Source organism: Macaca nemestrina, chromosome 11 (genome assembly GCF_043159975.1).
Source record: "Macaca nemestrina isolate mMacNem1 chromosome 11, mMacNem.hap1, whole genome shotgun sequence".
NCBI lineage: Eukaryota > Metazoa > Chordata > Mammalia > Primates > Cercopithecidae > Macaca > Macaca nemestrina.
In genome coordinates, this window is record NC_092135.1 from 63,032,603 (window position 1) to 63,052,083 (window position 19,481).

Here is a 19,481-nt window from a genome sequence, read left to right on the forward strand (position 1 = left end):
CAAGCAATCCTCCTACCTTAGCCTCCCAAAATTTTGGGGTTACAGGCATGAGCCACCATACCTCGTTTCATAAATATATTTTTTAAAAATGAGGCATATTCAGTCTCTGTAAAGAACAAGGGGAGATTGTATTTAATCACATTAGAGCTTGTTTACCTTCAGTAAAACAAGCTTCTGGTTTAAGGTCTTCTTCGGGTTCAATTTCAGCTTGTTCACCTTCTCGGGGTAGAGCAACATCAACTGTGCTTCCTTCAGATGAGCTGGTTGCATTTAATTTCTGGAAACAAAATCCCATTTCAAAGATGTGATTTTCCCCTCTTTTATTTAACTAACTGGGAAATACTGTGTCATTTTTTGAAAAAAAAAAAAAGGTAGTGATAGCATTTAACTCTATTAGCGTTACTGATCATTATGTACTAATAATTTAACATAAATCAAGACATACTATTCAAAATAATATGACTACTGACCTGAATCAGACAAAAAAATTTTAGACAACATTCAGTGTGGGTGGTCTGGAATGGATGGATTATACTGATTAACTTGTTTTATGATCTGCATTTGTATATGAATGCTATATGAACATAACTTAATATGTTAATATTGAGGCCAAGCCAAGAATAGTTGGATAAAGTGGTATGCTGACATCTAGTAATGATTATATTAACTAAAATACATCAAATCAAATTTTAATTTCCACCTCTTCAGATGGAAATTTTCAGAGGGCAAAGAATATTACCAGTTGTTTCTAAGTATTGTCCATGTTTCTATAATTTTAGAAAGGAAGAGCAGCACATTAACATGAGTCACAGTCATTATATTTCAACTTTGCGCTCTATTTTTCTCTGGCTTACATAATTTTCTTCTTATTTTACTAGAAGAAAAATGATGGATCTCTCTCTTTTTTTGAACTGCATAACTGAATTCAATACTTGCCAAAGAATTCTAAATGAAATGGAAATTTCTTCATAAATGGCACTGTCCAGAATCTCTATAGACTTTCATTAGGAGCACATTCTGAATTCAACGTGTGATCCGGCTGTGAATATTTCCTTTAACTAAATCATTGTGACATGACACATGGCTAGAAGAGCCACTGTAATATTACAAGAATAAATAATAAGTACTCTGAGATCACTTGGGAAGGCAGGATTGTGCAATGTTTTATGAAAACAGATGCAAAGACATGACATACAGCACAACCTAGATAATGTAAAGCTTTTATGATGAAAGAATAGTGCATGGACATGTTAATGGTTTCAAAGCCCCCATTAACTTTGGTAGCTGAGTGTTAGGGTCACTCTGCCAAAGCCTTCTGAAAGAGTTACTGTGTTATTTTTAAAAAGGCCATAAACACAGTTCACGTTGGGGAAATTTGGCTCAAAATTCCTGACTTAATGAAGACATAATGCAAATGTAGTTTAATATTTTACAATGTGAACTAATTAAAGGGTGGTATCCAGATGACACTTTCTGTTGTGTTACTTTAAAGGTGATATTAACCTGATATTAGCCATGTCCAAATATATATATATTATGAAAATTACTTCACGTAAAAATACAATTTTTTAGTACAGTACCTCCTAGGCTGGAGTCTGGTAAATAGAGAAGCTAGGCCATCACTTCTGGCTGCTAGTTATTAGGGTCATGATAGCACAAACTTTTTTTTTTTTTTTTTACCATTAATTTCTTCTACATTATGGAGAGGTGGGAAAGCCAAGACATCTTCTCCTCTCCTAGGATTTTTCTGCTTCTTATAGCCAGGATATTTTTATACATTTAAGAAAGACCTAGGAAATTACTGCTCGGTAGAATTGCAGCAGCTTCTGAGAAAATACTGGATAATTGTTTGGTCTCAGCCACTAACTTTTTCTTCCAATTTCACTGGTAGTTTATGGGTTAATTACTATGGCTTTTGATGAGTGGCAGCCATAATATCCACTTTACAAGTAATAACAATAAGAAACCAATGTATTTGAGGTTAGTTATAGAAAGTTTCATTTTTTTTGTCCTCTTGTCTAATCCAAACTTAATGATTTCTGAGCCTCATCATAGTAAAGCTCAACCTCCTCTTATGAAGCCATTCTTGCATGATTTTCTTCATGCTAAATTTTATAGAGCATTTAATCTACTATACTTGTTTCCTTTGACCAAATATTCTCCTAAATATATGAACATATTTACATACATCTATGTATATACACACATGTATACCAACTACATACACACACACATATATATACCAAAAGATCCAGTATATCACCAAGTATAGAACAGACACTGAATAGTTATGTTGGGTTCACGAAGAGTGAATCAATAAACGTTTGAATATCTTTTAATGTCACTTTATAGAGTGAATTATAGTCTTTAGATAATTCTATCTCTCCATTTTGATCCATAACTCAAGTCTGGTCCTGACAGAGTCTATCTAATTATATTAGAAAATGCATTTTCTTACTAAATAGGAATTATTTAATAAAAAATAATATGTTAATAATAAAAAAGTAATTATACATGTATACACACACACGTACTTTTCCATTTGAAAACTTTAGAAAATATACTCACCCTTCACTTCCCATGTTACCACTGCTAATATAATTGTGAGATGTTTAATTTTTCACATTATAATTCTTCCATGTATTCTGTAGGTGTCTTATGTTTAATACAAATATATACATATTTAAAACAAACCCTTTACAGCACAAGTCCTAATAGCCACTAACCTGAATGACAATGGAATCAATCGTTTACACATATGGACCTCCGGGTGTATTTTTTGTTATTGGGAAGGTCATTAGATTACATATATTTGTGAATGTGGTTAAGTTGTTTGGATATAAATAATCTCTATTCTAATAGCTCTGAAGGTTATGCATTTATACATCTTAAGGTAGAGAGGGACAGTGATCACAGTTCACCTCTCTTCTCCTGGCATTGTGAGGCACAACATATCTGTTGACAATGGACAAGGAAAAAACCCTGCCACCATTCTACTATTGATTGTCCAAGGAGTAGAACCCATTTCATGGAGAATTGCTTTACAGTTATTCCAGAGATTTTCTGATTATAAAGATAATCTTTCAGGCTCTGGAAAGTCCCTCAAGGAATGCTCAGAGGGAATCTTGGCAAAGCTTTTGCAAGCTCCCAGGACCCTCATGAACCAAAGCTTAGAAGATGGTAAGTTAGTTTTCATTTCACTAAAAAGTGTTTTATGGGAGGCTTCCTTATCTATGAAGGTTGACATAAAGTCAGCTTTCCCAAGTTGAAGAATCTGACTCAGTCATGATTTAATCTCTCTCTCTCTCTTTTTTTTTCCCCGCCTTGGGACAGGGTCTCACTCTGTGGCCCAGACTGGAGTGCTGTGGCATGATCATGGCTCACTGTACCCTCAACCTCCCAGACTCCATGGATTCTCCCATCACAGCCTCCCAAGTAGCTGGGGCTATAGGTGCATGCCACCGTGCCTGGCTGATTTTTATTTTTATTTTATTTTATTTACTTATTTATTGAGACGGAGACTCGCTCTGTCACCCAGGCTGGAGTGTAGTGGCGCAATCTGGGCTCACTGCAAGCTCCGCCTCCCGGGTTCACGACATTCTCCTGCCTCAGCCTCCCGAGTAGCTGGGACTACGGGCGCCCGCCATCATGCCGGGCTAATTTTTTGTATTTTTAGTAGAGACGGGGTTTCACTATGTTAGCCAGGATGATCTTGATCTCCTGACTCCGTGATTCGCCCGCCTCGGCCTCCCAAAGTGCTGGGATTACAGGCATGAGCCACCGCGTCCGGCCGACCTGGGTGATTTTTAATTTTTTTGTAGGGATAGGGTTTTCCGGTATTGCCCAGCCTGGTCTCAAACACCTGGGCTCAAGTGATTCATCCACCTTGGCCTCCCAAAGTACTGAGATTATAGGTATGAGCCACTGCACCTCGCCAATTTAATCTTACTAGTCAGAAATGCTACTACATTATTTTTTAATGCCCTAGGTCACATATTTATCATAGGAAAGTACCTGTGTTTTAATTCTATGAAGTTATGAAAATATTGCATCAATTATATAAAATTTCTGAAGTTATGCATTTACCTATATTTATAAATTAAATTGTGAATCACATTCTTATTAAATTACATCAACTTACCAATTATGATCTACTACCTGATATGCTTTAGTCACTGGATACATAAAGAACTTTACTGCAGTATTTTTAAATCATTAATTTACACCCTGAAAAACTATATAAGCATTTTAAATTGTATACATTTATAAAATACATATCTATACTATATACATAATTCTATACACTGATGTAGTCTAAATAATCTAAACATTTTTCTAATTAAGTTCAACACTTTGGCATTCACATTCTAGTCAAGGGTGGTTTGTGATACATCTTATTATAGTCATAACCAAAATGACCTTCAAATTTGTTTAAAAGCATATAACTGATTGAAAAGCAAGTGACCAATAAATATAAAGAATAACTTACTTTCTTTATATTGCCATAGCTGTGATACTACAATGATATAAAAAAAGCAAAGAAACCTGAAATTAAATTTACCATATTAAGGAACTCGATGACTATACTAAATAGCTAAATTCATACTTGTTCTGAAGTAGTTAGAAAAATATAATTGGGCATATAGGCATAATAATAGAAAGCTTCCATATAAAACCACATAGTACAAGTTCAAACTTGTTTTCTTGTACTATTTTCTCCCTACTCCTCCAATATTTTATGGCACTTAAAGGTTAAATTCTTCCATCCCTTGTAGAAACGACTGGGTCTACAGAGGGATGATGGCTTATGCTCTACAAATGCACGCTGGAAAGCAGGTTTTAAGATGCAACATTCTCCAGGCCTAATTCAGTCACAGAAAACATGCCTGGCTGTAGCAGAAGCCTGGCGCAATGCTGTGGAAGCCGCACGCTGATCCAAGAACCATGTCCTCAAAGACATGGTACCTGAATATGAAGTTTTCAAGAAGGTTAACTACAAATACCACTCACAGGAATGAATGGGTTATTTCAACATAAGAAACAATAGAGTTAACACCCGAAAAAGGCCATGAGACCATTCCCCGCTGCTCAATAGCATGACCTTATATAGAAATTCCCCCATATGACAAATATTGCTCTTGATTTTTATCCAATTAAATAATGAAATTTAACTTTCAGAGATGAAAGAGAATGTTAGCAACTGGCCTACTTCCACTGAAATGCGCTCACATTTCATTTATTTTCAGTCAGCTATCAAATATTTGACTCTCACAAACTGCTGTATGATTCAAGAGGCAAAATAAAAGATTCAGCCATTACAGATTGCCTTTAAAATCTAGCCATTTCTCTAAAAAAGTTGTGGATTTTTGTCTTGCTAGTAGAAGAGGAAAGTTTTGGCCATACACACTATCAGGGCCTTAGTCTGATCTTTTGGATATGCATAACCATATCTGGACTTATGATATTTCACATGAAAAACAGACAGCCACACAGTGAAGCCCTTAGGTTGCTTATCCTAGGTGGGAAGAACAAGGCCAGTAGCTCTTCTTTTTTTTTTTTTTTTTTCGCGATCTCTTATCAAAACATTAAAAATATGAACCACCACCATCTGGTTTGCCTGGACATATATTAAATGTACAACATCCCCGGAGCTCCTTTTATTTTTAAAATAGCCTGAATAAGAACATGGTATGTGAAACTGAAAATCATTATGCTGTAGTTGAAGAGTAGGGTAAAAGAGCATCAAAAAGGAAAAAGAAAAAGGCCATTTGTTTTCAGAAAGGATACAAAAGTATTCATCTGAATGAGCCTTATTTTTTTTTTTTCCAGCAGAAGTACACTAAAGCTCCAAGACCATCTTTAAAGGTTGAGATGGGTTTAAAATGGCTATTCACACACCCATCTGCTCCTCTCAAAGAACTGCCTCACATTCAGTTTCACAAAGAACATTTGGAAGACACTGGCCATGTAACAGAGAAACTGAAAGCTAGAGTCATTATTCCATTGCTTTCCAAATTCCAAAAACAGCACAAAGCCTTTTCCAGAAGGGCATGTGCTCCGGACCTTAGTCAAACATCTACTTTCAAAGTTTCCATAAAGACTCTGAAAAAGAGGGAATCCTGTTACAAACATGGCGTAAATAATAATGTGCCAGTATTATTTAATTCTATTCTGCTTGTGGAAAAAAAAGAAAAAGAAATCAGATTTTCTTCAATGACTAATAATGTTGTTTTATTCTAAATCTAAAAATTTGGTGCTGAATAAAAATTGCATAAATCACCATGGACTGTATCTTTGTTACTATTTTCCATAGATAACTTTATGTCTGATTTTTTTTTTTTTTTTTTTTTGCATTTTGCAACTAATTCTCAATTATCCCTAGGGAAAATAAGAGTATGTATAAATTAAACCCAGAGACAACCCCAAACTAATTAGATACTTCTTGTCACCAGAAGCCCTGAAAACTGCCCAATATTTACAAACTCTTTACTTTTGCTTCAAAATTTCCCTCCCAGAACCCGCACTCTGGCTGAGATTCCAGTAAGCAATGGAGAAAGTTGAGTCAATAGAATAAAATGAAAGCTCAGTAAACCACAAATCTACAATGATCTTGGGAGATGCCCTTTACCCCTCACAAAACTAAAATTAGTAATTAAAAACTGAAAATAGTAAATTTTCCAAGTCTCTTTTTTGCCTGGTCAGTTTTGGGTAGAACATTTAGGGAGAAATTAACATAGATCATGGAAATTTCAAATAAAAAATGGGTACACTAGGCCAATTACTTAATGATCAAGATGTAATGAATTTTCATCCCATATATCATGAAGCTTTCTTTTTTAAGTTACTTTACAATGATCACTATGGTTTTGCAGACATAACTGTTCTTAACCTACATGAAAATCCAAGATATGTGTTGCCCAAATGCATACAGACTATGGCCCTTCATCTCCAAACCTCAAGATCACCCATCACCCTATTCTTTTTTTTCTTTTTTCTTTCTTTCTTTTTTTCCTTTTTTTACAGAACCTTTTCCCCAAAACATGAAAGCAAACATTTTCATCTGGAGCACATGAATTGGATAGATTGAAAATTATATTCATAGATCTGAATATAATGATCTGAAAATGGCAGTACTATCAGAAAAAAAAACCCCATGAGGCTTATTTTGGTAATACAATTTACTTATAAAGGCTGAATCAACAACAAAAAGTCGTGGTCTTATTTTAATGAAATAAAAGCAGAGAAACAAAAAAATGCATGCCCTCCTACATCCCTGACTATATTGTACCATAAACATTCCTATCATGTTTTAAAATAGATATTATAGATCCTATAGAGCATGCAATTGATTTTAAAAGGCTAAAGACTAAATTAGAAAACCCATTAGCAGAATTAAATATGATGTTGGGATTGCCCATATCGCCTGACCATGCTGTGATGTGTCACACGATTCAGCAGAGAGCAGCTGGGCAAGTCTAGCACTTCCTTGCCATGGCAGGGGAAGGAACATAGCTGAGTAGCATGCAGGCCAGTCAAAATTCATTTAGAACGTGATTATACATGTACAACTTGCTTGGGTAACCTGGGTAAAAGTGGTGGCACGAGCCTCTGGCTGGTTAAAAAACACCAGAGCTGCATTCTTGATGGCTCCAGCTTGATTTTACTCCTGTGAGAAGTAAGAATGGTAAGCGGTGAAGGTCACAGTATGATATTGCTAGATTGTGTTTGGAATTCAACTTCAAATATGATTGTTAAAAGCATTTATTCTATATCTTTCACTTAGGAAGACAAACCAATAATCTTTTAAGAATTAAATTGTAAAAATTCATAGTTATAGAAATATTTCAAGAAATCGTGATTATGAGAACTTAAAAAAATAAAAACAAATTCTACATTAGAGCGTCTCAAAAAGATTCGTATAATTCCAAGTTTTTGCAATATTAAAAAAAAAATCACTATTTTGAAATCCATGCCTTCAATTTCCTGACCTTTTTTCATGCAAAAGTTTGTATTTGCTTCCATACCAGCCTATTTATGTTAGTGGTATTCATATATACAGATATATACACACACATATATAACAGCAATTCCTATGTTTATCTCTAAAATCTTCTAGGGATCATTTCTCTTTAGCTGCACTAGTCAGGTATCCTTTATTAGGAAAATGAACAGAAGAAATACAGTAACTGGAGTTTTCAAATACCATCTAAATTAATGATTAATTTACTGTCTCCTCTTCAAGTAGACATTTCATGAAATTTTTTTAGTGAAAAATGTATAACTCTGGTGGGTTTAACTTATATGAGTGCTTCCTTTATTAGCAAAGAGGAAGGATATTCTGTGCTCTGCAAAGTAAAGTTCAATGTTCTCTTGCTACTTGTGTCAAAAACCTAAGAAACATGAACCAAAATGTCACTTTATGGATATGTTATTTTAAATGTGTTCGTGTGTGTGTGATACCTATTAAAAAGGAATAACCCAGCCAATGTAAGTGTGCACCTGAAGTGTGCTAGCAGCTTTTGGAAATTTCAAATAAAAAATGCACTTTGCTAGAATTCATCTAATCTGCTCTATAATATTAGAACATGCTGGTATTGGCTTTTTATTTTAAAAACTGTCTACTTTTTATCTTGTGTGTGAGCATGTATGAGAGTTGCCCTGTTACTTTTTTGGTGGGTTTTTAAAGTATTCATTTGACTAAATCATTCACATAAAATTTATTGTTGGATGAATTTAATATTACTGTGCAAGATAATTTGAAATTTTATTCTAGCTTTATAAAAATACATACCTTTATATTTATTTAATGATTTTCCCACTAACATATTTATATATTTTAAATAATTTCTTTACATTTTGTAATTGAATTCTATGTATTCAAAATTTAGCTTGGAAGAGGATAAAGTAGTTATCACAATCACCCTAGAAGACCTTTTTGTTCAGGTAAGAAATGTTTTCCAGGATTACATAACAAGGGAGAGATTTATATCTTGTTATTCTAAATTTATGATGTTTAAACCATTAAAAAGACATGATAATGAGCAGTCATTTGAAATATCTGTGGTCATTATGAAATTTTTAAAGTAGTTTGGAAACCAACTGTTCGGTAGGAGGAAATTAAGATATTTACTTTCCATAAATCTGATGTCAAAAAATTCTGTGGTATTAATCTAGAAAAAGTTTTTCTGCCTTTTAGCTTTTCTGCCTCTTTTTGACCCCAAGTTTTTATGCTACTTTGTCTCTAGTTTTCTCTTTTTTCTTTCACTTTATAATTACTTATTTGATGAGCTCCTTCATTTTCAGGGAATCAGGTAATTATAAAATCTGCATTATCAAACATTTTACCTTATTTTTAAACCCTGACCTCTGACTCAGACTGTTTCCCAACACTGATGCTTCCAATTCAGTATATCCCAATTGAACTCCTTTTCCAACATAAACCGGGTAGCCCTTTTTAAAGGCCATTTCAGAAAGTGGCATTGCTGTTTTTCCATTTTCCCAGATTCTTTAGTAGGTTTCTCAGGTTGCCAATGAGTCTCAATTCTCATTACTTATTACCCTAGCTGAGAATTTTATCACCTCATTGCTATCGAATGATTATCACCACATTCCCCAAGATAATCTTTCTTATCTTTCACTCTAAACTGTTTTACTCTTTGATGTCAAATTAATGTTCTTAAAACAGCACTTTCCTATTGCCTTCCCCTACTTCAGAACAGAAAATAGCTCCCTATTAACTCCAAACTCTGTGGCTTACTTTAAAACTTTATAATCTGAAACTACCTCACACATTCAAACATATTTTCCACTATATATTCAACCAATACTTACCTCTGTAGATTATCACTGCATGATAATCTGCAATAATAACCCTAAACTCTCTTTAATACCAAGCTCACTGTCAGCTCCAGCTTTCCTTTAGTAAGCTTCAGCATTTTGCTTTCTGTTAATCTCTATTGACCCAAACTTTGAGGCCTATTTCAATTTTATCTCTTCCATTTAGCAATGACTCTTGCTGTCCTCAATATCTATAGCCTCATATGCAACCTGACAGGATTAAACTTTTTAATGGGTCTTTAATGATTTATGAGTTCATGTTAGCTTACTCAAACATGTTGAGATTTCCTTTAAGGAGAGTTTTGTTATAGAGCTCTTCTTCACCCCTAGCATCCAGCAGATTGCTGAATTCACAAAAAGTGCTCAGTAAGTTCTTGTTAATTGACTGGTATTGCTTCTTACATAAATTCATACCAAGTGATCAGAAATAAAATTAGAGTTGAATTCTTAGTTTGTCAGAATGAGCAACATAAATTAGAATTGAACTCACTAAGCAGACTTTAAATGGAATTCAGAGAAAAAAATCACTACCTAATTTTGTAGGTATTTTACCTTTTTCAAAATATTTTCCAATTTATTATCATACTATCTTTCAGCAACTCTAAAATACCTGAAAAAACTCAGGAAGCTATGAGTTGTAAGATTGTCAGTTACTTATTTTAAGGATTTCAGATCAAATTTTGTTGATACGCTTATTTACAAAAAAGAGTTCCAAAATATGCTCACAAAATCATACATTGTTGGTTTGGTTCCCACTGTGTCAACATTATAGCCTCAAGCTAAAACGTGTCTTTTATAACTCCATCTGTACTAGACTTACTTTGTATTCATATATTAAATGTCTATATATAAATAATAGTAAAGAATTTTAATCCTCTTTTCCACAACACAGAATTGAAGAATTAATACCATTACTACTATGATAGAAACTTAAGAATACTAATCATGCAGTAGGATGATTAGTTTCCTTCCTTCCTTCCTTCCTTCCTTCCTTCCTTCCTTCCTTCCTTCCTTCCTTCCTTCCTTCCTTCCTTTCTTTTTCTTTCTTTCTTTCTTTCTTTCTTTCTTTCTTTTTCTTTCTTTCTTTCTTTCTTTCTTTCTTTCTTTCTTCTTTCTTTCTCTTTCTTTCTTTCTTTTCTTTCTCTTTCTTTCTTTCTTTCTTTCTTTCTTTCCTTCCTTTCCCTCTTCTTTCTCCTTCCTTCCTTCCTTCTTTCATCCCTCCCTCCCTCCTCTCCTTCCTTCCTTCCTTCCTTTCTTTCTCTCTTCTTTCTCCTTCCTTCCTTCCTTCTTTCCTTCCTTCTTTCATCCCTCCCTCCTCTCCTTCCTTCCTTCCTTCCTTCCTTCCTTCCTTCCTTCCTTCCTTCCTTCCTTCCTCTCTTTCCCTCTTCTTTCTCCTTCCTTCCTTCCTTCTTTCCTTCCTTCTTTCATCCCTCCCTCCCTCCTCTCCTTCCTTCCTTCCTTCCTTCTTTCCTTCCTTCCTCCCTTCCTTCTTTTTTCTCTTCCTTAGTAATACAACAGTAAGAGCAGGTTAATTAATCTACAAAATAACTATAGCCCTCAAGTGAAGCTTTTTAAAGTAGTTCTTAGTATTTTCAAGTTACTCTGGAAGACTATAGATTTGCTCATCCTTGACTGGGCAAAATATAATCAGTCCTACTTGCACTTTCCTAATGTGTATAACACTTTCATAAATGAAACACTATCATAGTGAATCAGACTTTCAGAGGTTAACAAAAGTACATACATTTTCACATAAAAATAAGCAAAACCTAATATAGAGAGTAAGGAGATCAAGAAAATAAGTTCATTTATTTTTTTAAAGAACATAATGTAGTTGAGAGTGTAATGTATTAAATAACATCTCTTTTTTGGAAGTTTACTTTTCTGTTTTTGAGATAGGGTCTTGCTTTGTCACTCAGGGTTGAGTAGGGTAATGTGATCATGGCTCGCTGCAGCCTCTACCTCCTGGGCTCAAGCAATCCTCTCACCTCAGCCTCCTTTGTAGCTGGGACTACAGGCATGTGCCACCATGCCCAGTGAATTTTCATATTTTTTTGTAGAGAGGAGATTTCGCCATCTTGTCCAGACTGGTCTTGAACTCCTGGACTCAAATGATCAGCCTTGTTGGCCTCCCAAAGTGCTGGGATTATAGGCATGAGCCACCATGCCCAGCCTAAAAGGCCACATTTTTAAACCACATTTTCAAACGATCAAGAAAATGAATATACTAAATACTCAGAATGGTTTAATTTCTTGTGAAAAGTTGGAATTTTTAGAAATGCATTTCCCCATAAAGAGTATCTGGTGATTTTCCAGCATCACTATATATATATATATATATATATATATATATATATATATATATATGACTTTCAATATTACTTTTTAATAATGCATATAAGTACAATGAAAATAGTAAATAACTGTAGTACATGGTTATCATAGGAAATGCAACAAAAAATTTAAAAGCATTCTTACCTCTTTGCTTTCTTCTAGTTCTGACTCACTGCTGAACTCTTCAGTATTTAAGTTTTCAAAGTCAGACTCTCCAACAGCAATTGGCACTGTTACGGTGAGGCTGGGGTTGTTTATGAATGACATATAATCATTTTCATCGATTACGTATTTTTCAACACTGCTTCCGGTACCTACACCACTGGTGGTTCCATTCCCATCTCTAAGATAATTAAGCTCTTTGCTTATTTCAATTCCAGTATTATTGGACATGCAGCTGTCTATCTTATTGCCTTCATGGATTTCTATAACTTTTGGCTTTCTAAAAAAGGCTTTTCGGAAACACTCCCGTATCTTATTTTTCACATAATCGATTCCCTTTTGCATTCTTCCTACTGCAATCTGCAGATTATTCATTTCATTGTCATCATCAGTAGCAGCAAGGTTGTCTGAGCTAAATGAACTCAACAATAAGGCCAGAAAGAGGTTCAGAACCTAAAAGAAAAAACAAAAAAAACTATTTTAATATTGAAATATGCATTTAAATAACAGCCTAAAAAGGGAACTCAGATCTTTGCTAAAATTATTTCAGCAAATGTTTATTGAATGCTTACTATATTTCAGATGCCATGTCTAAGTCACACACTCTTTAAAGGACTTGATATCCTGCTCTAAGGGCAAAACGATGAAACGAGCACCTCTCCTTATTTCCTGTTGGGAAGGACAATAGGAAAGCAGAGCTTCTAAGATTTTAAATGGTGTCTACTCAGGTTTGCCAGGGAAAAGACAAAATCTTGCCCTCAAGGTTTTTGCCAATGAGAGAGAAAAAAAGATACTTTCATCTTAATCATTTTATCTTACTTCATCTTACCATTTTTTTTTCCTAGGGAATTTCTAGCTTCATGTATATAAAGAATGAACTCATTTATTTAATAGCCTGATGATATGTACCAAATGATGCACTTGAAATACAAATTCCTTTGGCCCGATGGCCACAAACTTTTATAACAGCAGAAATTTCTAAGTCAAATTATATACGATTTAACATGTTTCCCATCAAATACACTTTGAAATTTATGTGTTCAAATAGCTCAACAGATGGAGAGAAATCAAAAAGTGTACCAGGGTTTAGGCTAAACTCATAAGTTTTCTTTTTCTTTCTTTGTGTGTGTGTGCATGTGTGTAGAAAGTATGAGGCAATATTAACTTTCAGAATATCATAGGATATGTGAAAAAGCTACCCAGCCAACTGGTAAGTTATGGTTAATGCAGGAATAATTCATTATTTCTGATGTAAAAGAAAATTTATAACAATATTTTTAGCCTGAAATGGAGTTAGTTATTGAGTTTCAGAATATGTTACACTATAGGAAGACATGCAAGGCAAAAGCCCCAGTTTGTTTCCCTATTTCTGTATCAGATTTTTTTCAGAATCTAGAGCTCCCTAATTTACTATTCTGGAGAAAAAAATTGCGTGTTTGTAGGTATCCCAGTAGCATTCTTTTGAACAAGTTTATCTGAAATGTATCCCCCTCAAAGGAAAGGCCTAATGTAATGACATAAAGAAATGCTTTGCCCACACATGATTGAGAAATTTAAGCATTAAACATCTAACTATATAAACCATGTTTTTATATTAGTGATTTTAAGTCACAGTTAAAACTAAGCCCTTTGAGTCTGAACAATGTCCATACATATGAATAAGTTAAACTGTAATAATTGGTTTTCCTTTAGTAATGCAAATTCAGGGAAGGAAACATTTTGTCCTCCTCCAAGTTACTTGGATAATTACAATGCATAGCTAAAATATAATGGTCTACTTCACTGAAATGTGTCTTCAAAACTTGGTAGTATATGACCTATATCTCTGAGTAAGCCAACTACCTGAACTATGAACATGCAAAGAGCAATTTGATTATAGAATAGATAGTTGTCTTTTTAGATTTAGTAGAGGTCATTTTCATATCAAAACAATATTAGGACACAATTCGTCTTAGTGATAAAAATTTACTTTCTTTGAAGAAGAAAGGAAAATCTAATAGTCATGCCCCTCAGGCATTCATAAATACCCCTGATTTAATCTTTACATCAAAGATATGATTTCAGTTTTGTTATCCCAATGTCATAAAAAATGGGAAACCAGAGTCCAGGAGAAGTTAAATAACTTGCTCATTCTCAGAGTGTTAATAGGGGGATTTTAGTCTAGGCCACTTACTATAAACCAGAGATATGTTTACCATATCTGGCCACCTTCCCAGCTACTGTCTGCTCTTGTTCTAATTTATGAGCATTTGTAATACATACGTACCACAAGGTTTCCAATGACCATGACCAACATGAAAACAATAAGGCACATGGTTTGGCCAGCAACCTCCATACAGTCCCACATGGTCTCAATCCACTCTCCACACAGCACGCGGAACACAATCAGGAAGGAGTGGAAGAAGTCGTTCATGTGCCACCGTGGGAGCGTACAGTCATCATTGATCTTGCAGACACATTCTTTGTAGCTCTTACCAAAGAGCTGCATGCCGACCACAGCAAAAATGAAGACGATGATGGCCAATACCAAGGTGAGGTTTCCTAGAGCCCCCACTGAATTGCCAATGATCTTAATTAGCATATTTAGTGTGGGCCAGGATTTTGCCAACTTGAAAACTCTAAGCTGTAATGAAGTGAAAAGATGCTCTTAGTAGTAATCATAATATAATTTTATACATTATTTTATTAGTATGTGGTATCATAGAACCACATGTGGTAGATGTAAAAACTCAAAATATGCTGAACTAATTCAATTTCAAATCCAGAAAAACCAGTGTTAACAATATTAGAATTGTAAATCAGGTCATAATATCATTTAAGGGCAAAAGTAAAAATAATAAAACATTTCAGAAATAATAAATAAAACATTTCTGATTCATCAAAAGATATGCCCATGTAAACAAATTGATATTTTGATTAGAGACATTTTTAAATTAGCAAACTAATGTTATCTTCAGGTTCTATTTTAGAGAGTAAAAAGAAATATTAAAAGTATAAATCATATATTTTTATGGGCCAAATAAAATAAAAGTAAAATAAACTAAATAATATGATACAAATGTACAGAAAAAATTTGAATACACATTTTGCTTAATTTTCAATAAAAATTGTATATATTTCTCAATAAAATTGTGCTATAATTTAAAAAGTTTGTTATACAATTATTTAAGATATTAATAACATCAAATATTTCCCCGCATGTTGCTTTAAAACAGTCCCCATTCATAGAAGTAGGGTTAATAAAAAGCTAAAATTAATTGGGGCCTAAAATTCTTATTTGCATGTCTTTACAGACTGTAAGGCCAAAAAAACTTCATAAACTGAAAACACAGTTTTAGGAAGTACACGTAGGTTTTCAGATGTGCCCTACAGACCTAATCATTATAAAGTATTTCAAACGCTTTCATCAATCTTAGAAACTGTTTATACTTAAAGAGGATGTTTATAATTTTTTAGAATGTTATATATTGATGTAAAATTAAAATTAAAATTAATAATTATATAAATATACATTGATTCAATTTCAAAATAAATGTGCCAATGAGTGACAGGAATATATATAAATAGATACCAGTCTGAATGATCGCAGTACAGACAATCCTTCCACATTTGATAGACCAAGCTCCATTAAACTCAGGCTGACAATAATTCCATCAAAGATATTCCAGCCCTCTTGGAAGTAGTAATAAGGATCCATGGCAATGATCTTGAGAACCATTTCTGCTGTGAAAATCCCAGTGAAGACCTAAAAATAGAGATCAGCACTACTTCAAGAGCACTGAAAAACACTGATGCTACATGAATTTATAAAGAAGAACATTAATAGTCAGGAATAAAAATATCTAAAATTTAAAGTGAGAAAATGTGACAAATCAACTCAAGTCTAGCGTTTTTTTTTTTGTTTTCATTTTCATTTTTATTTATTTATTTTTGAGACATTGTCTCCTTCTGTTGCCCAGGTTGGAGTACAGTGGCACGATCTCGGCTCACTGCAACCTCCGCCTCCCAGGTTCAAGTGATTCCCCTGCCTCAGCCTCCCAAATAGCTGGGATTACAGGAGTGGGCCACCATGCCCAGCTAATTTTTGTAATTTCAGTAGAGACAGGGTTTCACATCATGTTGGCCAGGCCAATCTCGAACTCCTGACCTCAAGTGATCTGCCCGCCTCAGCCTCCCAAAGTACTGGGATTACAGGCATGAGCCACCACACCCAGTCATGTCTAGCATTTTTTTTTCCCCTCTAGGAGAGTATTTTATTAAGCAGAGTGATATTATTTAATGAATCTGCTGGATTTCCAAGAAAAACACTAATTTTAAAACATTTCGTGGTCTACATTTTAAATCTGGTATTGAATAATAGCTCCTGAATTATTGCCCTTGTTGGTATACTACATGTCTAACACAATCACAACCAAATTCATTTCTGGGTAGTATTGCATCAGGAACAAATCCACATATTATTGAAAGTTATTAAAAATTGATTTCATAAAAACCATATTTTGTTTTTGATTTTGTGTTTTTTAAGGGATACCATCTTATTTCTATAATTTTATAAACATTCCTGAAACAAGAGTAAGTTTGCCGTAAATGGTTTATAATAATGATCTCTGGATGCATGCCTCAGAATTAAGGTTAATGGATTAGTAGAGTAACAAACTGCAGATTTAACTGAAACCAGCAGGAGAAAATACTCAGTATGCATATACATGTAAATAAGATTAATAAATCACTTGAGTGGCTAGCTAAATGTGTATTTGACAATAGAAAGAAAAACAATGAAACAAACACATTTATTTTTTAACTCAAAATGATAGGCTGAGAGACACAGGACATGAAGAATTGTGAAATCACTCTTGCAGAAAATCTTTTAAAGCAATTCTCTTAATTCACTATAGTTAAAAATTACAATTTATGACTGTAAAGTCAAGCTTAGCATTTACCAAGATAAATCAGCCTTTATCTTGAAGGAATTCTGTCAAAATAACAGTATAACAATTATTTGGTTTCCTAAAACATTGTATTACTTAAAAGAAATATTGATCCACCCTTACAGATGTATAAATTCAGCTAACACTTCATTGTTTCCAATCACAGATGAAAAATACCCATCACAGAAAGAAAAACAGCCTGACGGTAGTCATCCATTCACTCAAATAGAAATAAAATGTATTTTAAGCAAGCCTAGTACATGAAAATCCAGGTATATGGTGAAATGCCCATTGAAAAATATATTTTTCATTTTACAGAATAACACATCAAAGATTCTTTTTTTCAAATAGTGATTTTGCCTGGTAAATACAAAGTAAGTTCTAACTATACAAATTTTATTTCTTGTATAAAACTTTTAGAAGCAGTTATTATTTGAAATAGGCACTCTGATGATAGAAATATATTATTTAAAGTGAGCTAGAACCATCCAGGGAAATAATCTACAAACATCTCTTTCTATAGAAAATCATAAGGTGGTATTTTCAGCTCTTCTAAAATGACTAGATCTCATGCCTTTAAAAACATATACCCTAAATTTACGCTTATCTAAAAATGTAATCCCACCATGAAACTTTTCATTAAAAATAATATTTTTATTACAGCTAGTAATCCAAAATGACAGCTATATCTCTGTAAATGTTTTCAGTTAAGGCCCTAAAAATCAATGGGATTGTTTTTGGTACATTTTAATCTAGTTTCAGCATTTTCAGGTAGGTTGGAAATGTTTGTTATGATGAAGATGTTGTCTAACCTACTACGATTGATAGGCTATTTTTTGCTTATTGAATCCCTATGATGGTTGCAAGCATTTTATAATGATTAAAAAACAAACAGAAAAATACTCCACAAAAATACAGAGCACCTTAGCAAAACTTAATTGAGATCCAAGGTCTCTTGATATTCAAATTTGATTAATCTCATCAACAAGGAAGTGATTAATTTTTATGTACTGCAGAAACAATACAAAATGGGGTAGGTTGATCTAAGTTAAGATGGAAAATTCCACAATTCAATGTCCTCATGTATAATATAAGGCAGTATGCAATAATTTGAGCCGTAATAAACTAGTCCATAGATATTCTAAATATATGTTAATGAGCAAATTATAAGCTCTCCACAAAACATGCTGTGTAATCATCTATGATCTATAATATAGTCTTAAGTCAGCTAAGCACCCATGATAGAAATTCTGTCTTTCTCTCTCACATGCTCTCTCTCTGCCTATATATTAAATATATGTATTACTTTCATATGTATAAATATTTATGATAAAGGTTGTTATGGGTAGGAAATAAGATATTCTATGAACAAATGCTTTGTAAATTATGCAATGCATTATTGATATGTTAATCATTATAGTAAGGAGGTATCAACCAATAGAGTCAGTCACTTTACATATTCTCCTATTGTTATGGTTAGAAATAAATAACTCAGGTCCGTTCCCTATAATTTATGCTCTCTATCTTGACAAGTTTTGTTTCCCCAGCACTAAACTGAACTTATAGATGGTTCTATCACCAACAATCTACCAGGCATCAGTCTCCCATTCCACTTTCCCACCTCATTATTTCAGTTACTACCCATCAAGTAATAGAATTGTAGAACTGGAACATACATAAAAAGTCATTTAGTCCAACACACTCATTGTTTATATGTGTGTTGAGAAAATAGACTCAAGGATCTAAGTGACTTTTCAAAACCACACAGATATTTACCATGACCACTTTGACTAGGACCTAGATTTGATGCTTTTGTCATGTGCTTTTTCATTCAATCATCTTATAATCCAGCCTCTCTTATCCTGTGTTTCCATACTCAACTGCTCCAACATTGGAATTCTATATTTACTGTTTCACTCTGGCAAGTTTCCAAAATCTTCCTTCACCTGTTCAACTTCCCTAACTGTCCAATATCCTGGGAAAAATACAAGAACTACACCAGAAATATTTTCCATCATTATTTCAAAGAAAGGTCTGAAAGGGTAATAGCATATATATGAGGAAGGAAACTGTTTATTGAGCACATGCTAGATGCCAGGCACAGTCTAGGTGCTTTCACATTACCTCATGTGACCTTCACAACAATTCCGCACGAAGGGGATTACTACACTCATTTCAATAGTAGAAAACAAAGACTCAGATTGTTTATCAGACTTGTCC

At 33.7% G+C, this 19,481-nt stretch overlaps 1 protein-coding gene and 1 long non-coding RNA gene across 12 annotated transcripts in view; one reads left to right on the plus strand and one right to left on the minus strand.

Moving 5' to 3' along the window:
- Positions 1-19,481, minus strand: part of LOC105483317 (sodium voltage-gated channel alpha subunit 3) — a 115,920-nt gene that overhangs the window by 27,786 nt on the left and 68,653 nt on the right. For all 9 annotated transcript variants that reach the window (XM_071072870.1, XM_011744133.3, XM_011744132.3 and 6 more), the window contains 4 exons: positions 15,905-16,078; positions 14,600-14,956; positions 12,316-12,786; positions 157-277 (listed from right to left, as the gene is read on the minus strand). In XM_071072870.1, the coding sequence (XP_070928971.1) occupies positions 157-277; positions 12,316-12,786; positions 14,600-14,956; positions 15,905-16,078 (1,123 nt within the window). The remainder of the gene's footprint in view (positions 1-156; positions 278-12,315; positions 12,787-14,599; positions 14,957-15,904; positions 16,079-19,481) is intronic.
- LOC139357138 (uncharacterized) overlaps positions 1-19,481 on the plus strand; it is an 87,725-nt gene that overhangs the window by 8,542 nt on the left and 59,702 nt on the right. For all 3 annotated transcript variants that reach the window (XR_011609832.1, XR_011609830.1, XR_011609831.1), the window contains exons 2-4: positions 8,889-8,943; positions 12,334-12,409; positions 14,705-14,864. This is a non-coding gene — a long non-coding RNA (uncharacterized lncRNA). The remainder of the gene's footprint in view (positions 1-8,888; positions 8,944-12,333; positions 12,410-14,704; positions 14,865-19,481) is intronic.